This window comes from Fundulus heteroclitus, unplaced genomic scaffold (assembly GCF_011125445.2).
Source record: "Fundulus heteroclitus isolate FHET01 unplaced genomic scaffold, MU-UCD_Fhet_4.1 scaffold_99, whole genome shotgun sequence".
NCBI classification, from domain to species: domain Eukaryota; kingdom Metazoa; phylum Chordata; class Actinopteri; order Cyprinodontiformes; family Fundulidae; genus Fundulus; species Fundulus heteroclitus.
Genome location: NW_023397461.1, coordinates 282,987 through 295,962, shown reverse-complemented (window position 1 = coordinate 295,962; position 12,976 = coordinate 282,987). Strand labels below are relative to the sequence as shown.

Sequence of the window (12,976 nt, the reverse complement as noted above, 5' to 3'; positions counted from 1 at the left end):
GGATGGAGTCAGAGACATGGAGGATGGAGTCAGAAACATGGAGGATGGAGTCAGAAACATGGAGGATGGAGTCAGAAACACGGAGGATGGAGTCAGAGACACGGAGGATGGAGTCAGAGACACGGAGGATGGAGTCAGAGACGTGGAGGATGGAGTCAGAGACATGGAGGATGGAGTCAGAAACATGGAGAATCGAGTCAGAGACATGGAGGATGGAGTCAGAATCGTGGAGGATGGAGTCAGAAACATGGAGGATGGAGTCAGAAACATGGAGGATGGAGTCAGAAACGTGGAGGATGGAGTCAGAAACATAGAGGATGGAGTCAGAAACATGGAGGATGGAGTCAGAGACATGGAGGATGGAGTCAGAGACATGGAGGATGGAGTCAGAAACATGGAGGATGGAGTCAGAAACATGGAGGATGGAGTCAGAAACATGGAGGATGGAGTCAGAGACATGGAGGATGGAGTCAGAAACACGGAGGATGGAGTCAGAATCATGGAGGATGGAGTCAGAAACATGGAGGATGGAGTCAGAGACATGGAGGATGGAGTCAGAAACATGGAGGATGGAGTCAGAAACATGGAGGATGGAGTCAGAAACATGGAGGATGGAGTCAGAGACATGGAGGATGGAGTCAGAAACATGGAGGATGGAGTCAGAGACATGGAGGATGGAGTCAGAGACATGGAGGATGGAGTCAGAGACATGGAGGATGGAGTCAGAAACATGGAGGATGGAGTCAGAGACATGGAGGATGGAGTCAGAGACATGGAGGATGGAGTCAGAGACATGGAGGATGGAGTCAGAAACATGGAGGATGGAGTCAGAGACACGGAGGATGGAGTCAGAGACATGGAGGATGGAGTCAGAAACATGGAGGATGGAGTCAGAAACACGGAGGATGGAGTCAGAGACACGGAGGATGGAGTCAGAAACACGGAGGGTGGAGTCAGAAACATGGAGGATGGAGTCAGAGACATGGAGGATGGAGTCAGAAACATGGAGGATGGAGTCAGAGACACGGAGGATGGAGTCAGAAACGTGGAGGATGGAGTCAGAGACATGGAGGATGGAGTCAGAAACATGGAGTCAGAAACATGGAGGATGGAGTCAGAATCATGGAGGATGGAGTCAGAAACATGGAGGATGGAGTCAGAATCATGGAGGACGGAGTCAGAAACATGGAGGACGGAGTCAGAAACATGGAGGATGGAGTCAGAGACACGGAGGATGGAGTCAGATCCTACAGCCTTCTGGACATGAGCTACAAAGAGACGCTCTCTGCTCTACGCATGTTTTAGTTGATTTTTATGAGCTGGGCTGATACGTCATGTCATGCAAAGGATTGTGGGATACCTAAAGGCTTCTTAGTGCCGGTAAGGGACGTTATGGGGTTCCTAGGCTAAACTAGCCCTGAGAGGAAGCATCCAGGCTCCTTTTCCTGCCTCCTTCCTCACTGATCATAGAGAACCTGATGGACTTCTGACTTTTAGGGTTCTCAGATGGATTCTCAGAGATGTGAGGACCAACAGTGATGAGGTGTTCAGCTGTCTGCACCTCACCAGCGACATTCATCGTCTGACCTGGGTTTGCTGGGGTCTCCATGGTGACACAGGAAGTGCAGTGCAGAGTCAGGCCCTCTGTCTTCAAAGGTGACCAATGGGATTGCAGCTTTGAGGACTCCTGATGGAAAGGTATGGCGTAAACGTCACATTCAGCTTCTCTCTTTAAATCTGATAAACCCAGGAATAAAACCTCACCTTTCCTCACGGCTTCATCCACCAGAGCTCGATTCATGTCCACCGCTCTGCTGTCCGTCAGCAGGGTCACCTGTTTCCCCAGAGACAGCAACATGGTTGCCATGGCGATGGCTCCAGGCGGGCCATCCGTCTCATCAGGAGGACTAAACAGGAAGACACCTGAGGTCAGGCGGAGGAACATGCTGATACTGGACAGGGAGTAGGTCAGGGCGCTCTGCAGCAGCCGGGGTTCTCTAAGACATGAAGCTTTGACCAGAAACGTTCAGGTGATGTAAACAAGAGTTAAAACTAAAGAACAGACCTCTAAAATTCCCTGTAGAGTGGAGGATTTGGAGAGGCATTAATTAGTACAGCCCTACATTTCTTCCCACTTCAACTCCCACACAGGTGAAGACGATGTAACTAAGATTTGTTTGATCCTCAGACTGCCTGACGGTTGACGTGACCATCAGGGCGGGATCCAGAGGTCTGAGACCTTCAGAGAGAGGGTCGGAGCACATCAACCTTTTCTCTCCAGTAAAAACATGAAGGGAAGACTGAAGAAACCAGGACCAGAACCTCTGCAACAATGTGTTCCAGAGGTTCTGTGTTTGGAATAAACCAGAATCAGAGTCCTGGCTGTGAAGCATGGAGGGGCTAGAGTCCTGGTTTGGAGATGCTTTGCTGCAGTAGGACTGATCCGGCTCACCATCAGAGTCCAGCATGACTTCTGCCGTCTATCAGAGGATGATTAATAAATAACCGTGTCATCGGCATAAAGAAGCAGCATCAGTATGGTACTTTATTGACTAGCCAGAGGCGTCTGTCGTTCTCTGGATAGGGTCCAACACTGGACCAGGCTGGAAGCTGCTTCTGAACTGCCATCTTCTGTCTTCCTGTTGTTAACGTCCCAAGAACCTCAGTTGCAGCAAACAGAGGCCGACTGAATCCTGGAGCTAAATCATCAAACAAACTTCCTGCATGTTCATTTTCTGTGGCTCAGTGAATTTAACCGGGATGCTGAGGAGATGTTTGAGACAATTAACAACGGCTGCTTTGTCTGTTATGATCTGCTGCTGCTGTTTGCATCCCTCCCTGGTCGAGGTTTGAGCAGCCCAGCATGGAGACATGAATAAGGAGGACTAGCTGTAAACTGGACCTCCAAGTGTCTCCTGGGAGACTCTCTGGTCCTGATCTTCTCCTGAGGACCATTGCTGAAGCAAAAAGACCTGCACACTGTCAGCTCCTGCATGGCGGGGTGTTGGATGTTCATCAGTGCTCCTGATCTCCATGAAGGTCTGATGCTCTCTGCTCCTGCTGGGGGCTCAGTCTAACAGAGCAACGCTGTGGAGGCCCTGCAGCTCAAGGCCAGCCAGCGTGGCAGGTGTACGGCATACCTGTGCATGTAGTGCGTGGGGAAGCCAGTCGTTATGGCAACAGAGGAGGAGTGGGAGAGCGCCAGGCAGGCGTGCAGGAGCTCATCCTGAACGAATAAAGCTCGGATCCCTCTCTGACCTGCAGACACAGCCGGACAAACCGTCACCTCCATCCTGCTGCACCTCCTGCTGCACCTCCTGCTGCACCTCCTGCTGCACCTCCTGCTGCACCTCCTGCTGCACCTCCTGCTGCACCTCCTGCTGCACCTCCTGCTGCACCTCCTGCTGCTTCTGTCAGACCATGATGATTAACAGCTAAAAGAATGTGAGGAATGAAGCAGCGGTTCACATGAAAACACACACCAGCCTTTCCCTGCAGGTGTAATTGGGGGCGGCGCCACGTTATTTCCTGCACATCTGGATTCATCAAGACGTCGTGTGCGCTGACACGACTACTGCAGATTGTTTTATGCAGCACAAGTTTCAGGATCTCTCTGCTTTCTTTTAGAATGAAAGCTGCGCTCTGTTTTATGCATGAGGCGCCTGGTCTGACAGAACCAGAACTGAGCTCTGGCAATATTAGCGCCATCTAAGGTGCAGAATGTTTCCATTTTTATGTCGGTCTCATTAAACTGGACGTTTACCTGGGTCGTCTGTGATGATGCGCTCCAGCTGTCGGATCTTTCCCACCGCTGCCCTGGACACCAGGCTGTAGAGCAATGGATTGTGGGATACCTGGAAGCAGAGCGGGCTCAGCTCAGGGTCTGGACTCACGCTGCTGGACGGAGGAGGAGAGTCTGGGACGTCGGTCAGGAACATACAGCCGGGCGAGTGGCTGAAGGCCAGAGACGGTTCTGGAACGTCCACAGCACACACGGGTCATGACCAGGAGGCGGTTCCACATGTAAAGCTGCAGTCGGTCACGGCGCTCACTGCTGCTGAGGATCGCCTCGATAGCCGTCACTCCACAGGCCCAGAAGACAGGAACGTCTCCAGGCTGCAGCTCCACCGGGTCGCCATAGTGCGGTGTGGACAGGTCCTTTATCCCCAGGAGAGCTGCACACAAAGCAGCACCCATCAGCTACAGCCAGACGTCTCCAGGTCCCGGAGAGTCCCGCTCTCTGTGTTTCACCACCTGGCTCGCCTACATGGACAGGAGCTCCATGAGCCAGCGGGTTCAGGTGAGTAGCCTCCACGGCTGGACCCAGCAGCCCGACCGGCACCGGGCGCATGGTGACCACCAGAGGGCAGCTGAACACTCCGAGGGGAACACAGCCGACCGCAGTCTGGAAAACACACAACCTGATTTTCACTACTGGTTAACGGGACAGAACCAAAATGGGTCATTGATCCAAAGAACTCTGGGACCGGTTCTGTTGGACTTTATCGTTGTACATGTGGTAGAACTTTGGTCCAGTCCTCTTTCCAGCGTAACTTCAGCTCTCTGAAGGTCCCACCACAGCGTGTCCATCAGGGTGAGGTCTGGACTTTGACTAGGCCATTCTGTTGTAGATCTGCTGCTGTGTTTGGATCATGGTTCTGTTCCTGAATCAGTCTGGACTCAGAGGAGATGATGGTCCATCAGTGACTGTAAGGTGTCCACGTTCTTCACATCATCACCCTCCACCTTCATGCTTCACAGCCGGTATGAGGCCGTGGTCCTCACCTGCTTCCTCTCCACAGGATGATGGACTTCAGATGGTCTGGAGATGACCTCTGACCCTTCCCAGGGTGATGGAGAGCAGCAGCAGCAGCTCTGAGGTCATTGCTGAGGTCTTTCCACCCTGGCATGGTGTTAATGTCCTGCTGTTATAGAAATATTCCACATCCTACCCTGTACATGCTGACGTTCCGGCCTTGCTCCACGTTCCTAACAGGGATTCCAGCTTCCTGCAGCTTGCCCTCGAAGCCGAAGCTGCAGCCGAGATAGAAGGTGACCATGTCTGCCGGCGGGCCGTGCTGCTCTGATGCCGTCCTGAGGACACAGAAACAATGTGTTGACAGCAGCAGACAGCAGCTGTGCCTGCTCTGGTGACCAACCTGGACTGGCTGCTGTAGCTCTGCAGACTGGAGACGGCCTTCACCAGACGACCGTCCTCATACACGCAGTACTCAGAGACATCGCTCCTGCAGACACCAGACAGTCTGTTCACATGTAACAGACTCTGAGTGAAAGAGCTCACAGATTATTATTGTGTGCTGTTCCACCAAGAGAAGAGTTGTCAGATAAGCACCAGATGATACCAGCGTAGGGACGCCTGTATCTCAGAAACTAACCCATTTCCTACGTTAACCCAGGATGTATAAATGTGTAGTGTGGTTTTTTCTCTCAGCTCTGTTTCCTGACTGCGTGGGGCAGAGACATTCAAACGCTCTATGCATTTGAATAAATTTGCAAAGACAACGATGCATCTTTCTCTATTTTACTGAGTAGTGTTCTCTTCCTTTTTTGATAAAGATAAAATCTACAGCAAGTCTTAAACAGGATTTAAAAGGAATCAGGTTTTAATGAAGCTGCAAGCGGAGCAGCTGTTAGCTTTGCTGCCCTGCAGCAACAAGGTCCTGAGGTCTGCATGGAGTTTGCATGTTCTGCCTATGAATCTATGGGTTCTGTCCAGGTACTTTTTCCCACAGCCCAGGAACTGGTAGCTTAATTGATGCATTTATGTTGTGGGTATGAGAGCTATCTCCATAGTTACCTAAACTGAATGACTGTTTTCTGCGTCTGACATTGTTTTGTAAGGTTTGAGCGATACCTGATGTCAGCACTTTTAGCCAGAGGATCACAGGAAGTCTCTCCTGGTTGGCTGCGGTAAAGGAGGGGCAGGGGGGCGGGGTTACAGTGACAGAAACCCTCAAAGTCATCAGCCAGGTGGTTCGGCAGGACCACGACGTTGGCCTGCTGGTATCCTGACAGAAACACAGTCTTTATTCACAATGTTGACCGATATGGAATATTTTCCTATCTAAAATTCTTTGATCAGTGGTACTATTTTAGACATGATTAATCTATCCTTGGTAAATGGATATGTACCACAGGCTTTTAAAGTAGCTGTTATTAAACCTTTACTTAAGAAACCTTCTCTTGATCAAGATGAGTTAGTAAATTACAGACCTATATCTAATCTTCTTTTCTTATCTAAAATTCTTGAGAAAGTAGTTGCTAATCAACTTTGTGAACATTTACAAAGTAATGACCTACTTGAGGAGTTTCAGTCAGGCTTCAGAGCTCATCATAGCACTGAAACAGCTCTGGTGAAGGTCACTAATGATATTCTCATGGTCTCAGATAATGGACTTGTGTCTATACTTGTCCTGTTAGATCTCAGTGCTGCATTTGATACAGTTGATCACAATATTCTAAATCAATAATAGAATTTAAAATTCTCCTTCTAACGTATAAAGCCCTTAATAATTAAGCTCCATCATATATCAGAGCTCTGATTACCCCGTATGTTCCTAACAGAGCACTTCGCTCTCAGACTGCAGGTCTGCTGGTGGTTCCTAGAGTCTCTAAAAGTAGAATGGGAGGCAGATCCTTTAGCTATCAGGCTCCTCTCCTGTGGAACCAACTCCCAGTTTGGGTCCGTGAGGCAGACACCCCGTCTACTTTTAAGACTAATCTTAAAACTTTCCTTTTTAACAAAGCTTCTAGTCAGAGTGGCTAATGTTACCCTGAGCTACCTCTATAGTTATGCTGCTATATGCTTAGGCTGCTGGAGGACATCAGGGTCTATTTCTCTCTCTCTCTGCTGAGTTCTCCTACTGCTCTCCAATCTGCATTATTTTCAGTTTTTGTTAAGTCAATAACTTTATTATTAGTCTTTTATTCAACACTGTGAGAGAAAACTAAACTTGTAATGAAGCAAGAATTATGATCTTACCTGGTGCTAATCCAGTCGTAGTTCTGATTCTGGGATGGTTCTGTCTAATTAACAGCCTCAGTTCTGCTGGACTAAGACGGTTTAAATTATGGACCTGATGCATATCAAAATGTGGATTCTAAACTGCATAAAAGTCTGGACTGCTGGAATCACAGGAAGCTAAAGAACCAGGAAAATCTGCAGGTCTCTGTTAATGAGTGAATAGGAGCTGAGGGTGATTAACCTTTGAAACCTGGAGACCGACCAGAACCAGAGAACCCTGGAGACACATTAACAGGCTGGAGGCTCTGCATAGCTCAATCCTCCATCCACCCCTCTATCCGTGTGGATCCACAGGAACCGAGCCTCCACACATGTGACTTCTCTGAGGTGCTTGGAGATGTTCTAATGTCCCTCCACCACTGACCTGTGGATAATCTGCAAAGGCTAATCTGTGTCCTACCCGACAACCTGGTCCCACCATCAGATTAATAAGGAAATGATTCAGAAGTTAAGCATCTGCTATCAAACGTTGATCATCTTCATGCAGAGACGTGAACTACTAAAGGCACTGATCAGAAGGATGGAGGACAGATGAAGGTATCAGCTGAGATCTTCCACTGAATGCTTCACCTTTCCTCAGAACAACGATAAAACTACGGATGTTACCTTTAAATGTGGACCAGCTTCTCCTCAAACACCCAAAGCAAAGCCTGGAGCTTCTCAGCGCGGAGAACATGACTCACCTGAAGGAACAAAGAAACCAGACGTTAGCTCCAGCTCTAGGTCCATGTTTAGGGTGGGGGTAGGGGGGGGGCTGCCTGTGTGCATTCTGAGCATGCTCAGAACATCCCCAGCATCTCGTCTTCTGCCGCCTCCAACAGGTTTTCTTCCATGGTTGTTATTAATTTAACTCCAGCCATCTTCTGACCAGCTTCCCACAGCATGATGCTGCCACCACCATGTTTCACTGCGGGGGTGGTGGTTCAACTGGACGAGATTTAGGGCGGCCATCTTGGGGTGGTCAGCAGCTCTGCTCAGCGTTCAGCAGGAGCAGCAAACTTTTTTTTTGTCGCAAACCCTAAACATACAGCGATGTAAACATGTGTAAATATATTATGTTCACTGTATTTAAAAATTTAAGTGAAGTTAACTGTAATATAATTTTCTTATGTATTGACCATTTTCACACCAGCCCCTCATACATTTTCAAAAAAAAAAAGAATTCCATTATATAGATATAAATGTTTACTCCAGCAGTGGTTAAAGTAAACGATTCCTGCTTTATGAATTTAAATATTCTGCGTGTTGCAGCTTGTTACAGTCCAAATATCAGCAGAACCAAGTGGACCATAAGTTCTTCTGTGTAGCCCCCCCCCCCCCTCCATCAGGCGCTGTTTATTCTGATCTTTCTGTCAGATCTAACATATCTGCGTAGACACAGGCGGTGAAGTTACCAGGTCTGCTGCTGCGGTCAAGCCAGTCCTCACGCGGTTGGTGGGTCACGAGAACACCAAGCATTACGCTAGTGACGCCTGAGACTACTTTTCAAAATAAAAGCAGCATGTTTGACGCCTATCGCCCCTTCAGCTGTCACTAATAAAAGTCCATCTAAAATCTAGATAATGAGGAATTTAAAAATTAAAGCCCCTCAAAATGTCTACATCTGGTCACTTTTTACCGAAGGTGTCACCAACGCTGCTACTAAACTGTTTGCTTTCAGGGAATTTAGTTTTACTCATTTTACTTCAGCATGACTGTAGAGCGCCTCCAGATGTCTTCCCCAGCTGTACTGTGACTTTTTAGTTATTGATGTTAAACACAAAAAGGCAAGCATCACTCTATTTAAATGAATGCAGTTCTGTATGTAATGCAGCCTGCCTCTGATTGGTTGTTCTTTGGGCTGCCTGCCTCTGATTGGTTGTTCTTTGGGCTGCCTGCCTCTGATTGGTTGTTCTTTGGGCTGCCTGCCTCTGATTGGTTGTTATTTGGGATGCCTGCCTCTCTGCTCTGCTTCACTCTGGTAACTAGTGAGCAGAAGAATCTGAGGCCACCGCCTCCTCACAACCTGCTAAATCAGCTGCTTTAGCAGACGTAACACAAGCCCCTGAAATCCAAACATTTGCAGCTTCACACGCAAGCGTTGACCTCAGCAAACCGGGGAGAGAGAACCCGATGGCGGGTCTCCTCTCCTGCCTGAGTGTTTGTGAAGGAGTCAGGATGATTTTAGAACCAAGCGGTAAGTTTTCCATTTAAAGTCTCCACCACAGACTGTCTCCTCGTCTACATGACGTTCGCTCCAGTGTCTGTGTGCACAGCCTGCCTTCCTGGGCGCGTCCTGTCCTCACTGGACTCTGATTGGCTGCTGACTGAGGTCCTGTCATCATGGACGCCTCTGCCCGTCACCAGTCAGTATCACAACCTCTCAAAGAGCCCGACTGGCTGATTGTCGAGTTCTCAGAAGCTTTTCATAACCATCTGACCTTTTAAAGGATTCATACTTCCCAGCTTCGCACGCCTATTTTTCTCACTCTGCTGAGTTCTACTGTTCTCCAGTTTTACATTACATTGAAATGACTGTTGTCATTTTAGCTTTTAACTTTTTGCTCTCTCTTTTTTCTTCATAGAAGGTGCACCTGGTCTGGCGTTCTGTTAGCTGTGACATCATCAGGGGAGGCAGATCATCCTCTATTACCATCTAACATAGAAAGTACTCCTGGGTCAATGTGAGCTTCTGTGCTTTCTGTGTCTCTGCTCTGTCTTCTCTAACATAGAAAGTACTCCTGGGTCAATGTGAGCTTCTGTGCTTTCTGTGTCTCTGCTCTGTCTTCTCTAACATAGAAAGTACTCCTGGGTCAATGTGAGCTTCTGAGCTTTCTGTGTCTCTGCTCTGTCTTCTCTAACATAGAAAGTACTCCTGGGTCAATGTGAGCTTCTGAGCTTTCTGTGTCTCTGCTCTGTCTTCTCTAAGCCCCAGTGGGTGGAGGCAGATGAGCGTTCACACTGAGCCTGGTTCTGGTTCTGGTGGAGGTTATCCTCCCTGTTAAAGGGGAGTTTTCCTCTCCACTGTCGCTTCATGCTTGCTCAGTATGAGGGATTGCTGCAAAGCCATCAACAATGCAGACGACTCTCCCTGTGGCTCTACGGTTCCCCAGGAGTGAATGCTGCTTGTCGGGACTTTGATGCAATCAACTGGTTTCCTTATATAGGACATTTTTGACCAATCTGTATAATCTGACCCAATCTGTATAATATGATTGAACTTGACTTTGTAAAGTGCCTTGAGATGACATGTTTCATGAATTGGCGCTATATAAATAAAATTGAATTGAATTGAATACTTACCTTATGAAGCGATAACAGTGCAGCAGCCTGTAGCCATGACTTGCATGTAGGGATGTTGATTGCAGCGCACACCAGACCAAAAGCTATCGTTGGAGAAGACCTGTTCATCGCATTGTTCTCCATTTCTCAGTTGTTCCAGAGATAAAATTTACTGCATCGTTGTGTTTTTCTTTTTGTTCTGTCCACCTGACAAATAATCTTAAAAAGATGGAACTCTGTGTCAGGGTGCAGTTCTTCCTGCTTCACTCCATGCTGGATCAGTTTCACCTGCTGCAATAATCAAGTCTGGACTCATTCCACCTGTCCTACCTCCTACATAAACTCCTCTCAGTTCTGCTTTCGCTGCTGGTTCGTCAACATCCTTCCCATGTCTGCTCATGCCTCTGGTCTCCCAGCGTCCTTCATCATGTGTCCCTGTCTCCAGACAGCTGCTCTTCCTCCCTGTGTCTGTCTACCAGCCTTCCCTCGTCTTCGCCATCCTGCCTGTTCCCTCAAGTCCTCCGGCTTCAGCTCCACTCCTTCTGCTCCAGCCACCTTCATCATCACTCTGCTGCCATCTGGTACAGTCTGCTGGTTTCCTTTTCCACGACTCATCTCCTTCAATAAAACTCTGAAACGAAGCTCAGTTTCAGTAACCAGTACCTGACACACTGTCAGTAAAGAGCAAAGCTGTGCTTCGTCCATCCCAAACAGCCAGAAAGCCTGCGAGCTGCAGGTGTTAAAATTTAAATTATTCACTGAAAACAAACGATTTAGAAGCAACATTGACAGTAACTGAGGTAAACGTGACTAGATATAGAGATTTTTAAATTGCACATCATGTAGATGGCCTTTTATGAGTGCAAAATGGTGCTCTCTCAAATGGTGAAAGTTAGTCACCTGGAAAACGTTTTAATGGTTGTTGAAGCTAGTGAGAGTGAACAAAAATATATTTCCATATTCACCAGCAGACCCGAGTAATAAAACATATTACATAAAAAAGTAAAAAAACTATGTCAAACAACTTAAGTCGATGTTTAAAAATTGGTTGAAACGCGTCAAACACACTGCTTTTATTTTGAAAAGTAGTCTCAGGCGTTACTACCGTAATGCCTGGTGTTAGGGTGACCTGGCCGAGGATGGCTTGACCGCAGGATCCTGCGCCTACCAATGACGTCATAATACGGACACACTAAATAATAAGAATTAAATTGCTTTTATTTCACATTTCCGAGCAGACGCCTATGGTGACACCTGTCGTCGCTGTTCTATAGACATTATCTACCTGCTACCATAGACATAAAGAGCATTCACTGTCGCGGCGCATAAACCACGACCGCCATCTTGGGGCGGTGCACTTGTCGGTAAAATGACACACAATCATGTCATGTTGTTACTTTTTTTTAAAATCCTTTACCTAAAAAAACTCAAATAAAATACAAAAGTAAACTTGGTCTTATGGTGTTTTTTTTTTTTTTTTTTTTTTTTTTTTTACATAGTTTGTGTTGTTTTTTAATCGTAGAGATAATCAAAGTCTTCACTTAAGTCATATTAACTTTAACCTGACAGATATTAGTCCACCAAAACACTGTTCTAACACATTTTTTTTAAATTTATAATTCTGTAATATTAATTTGAAAGAAAGGAAGCTCATTCTGCTGGACGTGAAATTGGCTTCCTGAAAAGATGAGAGTAGCATATTATACTAGTAAAAGGTGGATTCTACGGTAAAACATGAAACAAATTAGCTACTAGGACTGTAATTATTCCTGTAATTTGTGATTAATGTCTGTTAAAGTACTTTAAATATTCCTCTATCAAAGTGTCACTAAATTTGGAGAACATTCCTTCTGTTTTAAAAAGAGAAAAATATGTTTTTAGGACTATCAATGGAGAACCTAATATTTAAGAAATATGCTGTTCCCCTCTGAAAACATGAGAACAAATAAAAACATTTTCTGTATTTATTCCTCTCATCATAACTCCTGTGGATTTGGACACATTTGCTCCATATTACACCAATATGTGCATACTCGAGAGGACACACAAATAAGTCACATTAATGTAAAATTCATAACCTTAATCCTAGTATAAGTAATATTTTATTTGACTCATACAAAACAAATGTTAAACAACATGACAAACAAAACTTCCAATCTTTCATTTTTAATTCCCTTCATTGATGTCAATGGTTAATTTCCTTTTTTGTGACAGAGAAATGGGGTCCTTCAACAATATTATGTACACAGATATAGAAATATGTAGAGATACTCCATGCAGAGGAGGTGGTCAGGGGTCAAAACAGAACATCTCTGGATTATTCTCGTTTGATAGGATGTAATACTGTAATTCACTGAGAAACTGTATTTTGGGTTTTTGTTGCCTGAAAACTAGAATCCTCAGAACAAAGAGTTTCCAGAGGGCCTGGGGATCTGCTGTCATGTCTGAGGTATCGGAGAAGATCCAGTAGATGGTTCCTTGGACCCTTTTTAGGGGGTGAAATGCACAAAAAGGAATATTTTAGTGACTGCTGCAGAGGAACAGGAAGCAGAACCTTTCGTCTTCTTTCCAAACCAGAACGATTTGATGCCGGTCACAGTTTGAACTTTGTATTGAGTGATATCGCTGCTGTTCAGCCGGCAGCAGAGGCGGGGAGCTCATAAAGGGCCT

General features: G+C 46.5%; 1 protein-coding gene across 1 annotated transcript; it reads right to left on the bottom strand.

Moving 5' to 3' along the window:
- Positions 1-1,547: 1,547 nt before the first annotated feature.
- Positions 1,548-7,645, bottom strand: dglucy (D-glutamate cyclase). Its single transcript, XM_036135091.1, has 10 exons — positions 7,004-7,645; positions 5,876-6,029; positions 5,160-5,246; positions 4,953-5,094; positions 4,255-4,405; positions 4,053-4,175; positions 3,764-3,973; positions 3,141-3,258; positions 1,765-1,907; positions 1,548-1,687 (listed from the first exon to the last, which is right to left on the bottom strand). The coding sequence occupies exons 1-10, from the start codon at positions 7,104-7,106 to the stop codon at positions 1,563-1,565; spliced, it is 1,356 nt and encodes a 451-aa protein (XP_035990984.1). The 5' UTR covers positions 7,107-7,645; the 3' UTR covers positions 1,548-1,562.
- Between the last annotated feature and the right edge of the window lie 5,331 nt (positions 7,646-12,976).

Bases quoted from the DNA above. Each gene is read 5' to 3' on its own strand.
- dglucy (XM_036135091.1), bottom strand. From the start codon at position 7,106: ATGCATCAGGTCCATAATTTAAACCGTCTTAGTCCAGCAGAACTGAGG. The intron at 3,974-4,052 runs GTGAGCGCCGTG...TGGACGTTCCAG, and splicing joins CGAGGCGATCCTCAGCAGCA to AACCGTCTCTGGCCTTCAGC. The intron at 3,259-3,763 runs GTAAACGTCCAG...CTGTGTCTGCAG, and splicing joins CATCATCACAGACGACCCAG to GTCAGAGAGGGATCCGAGCT.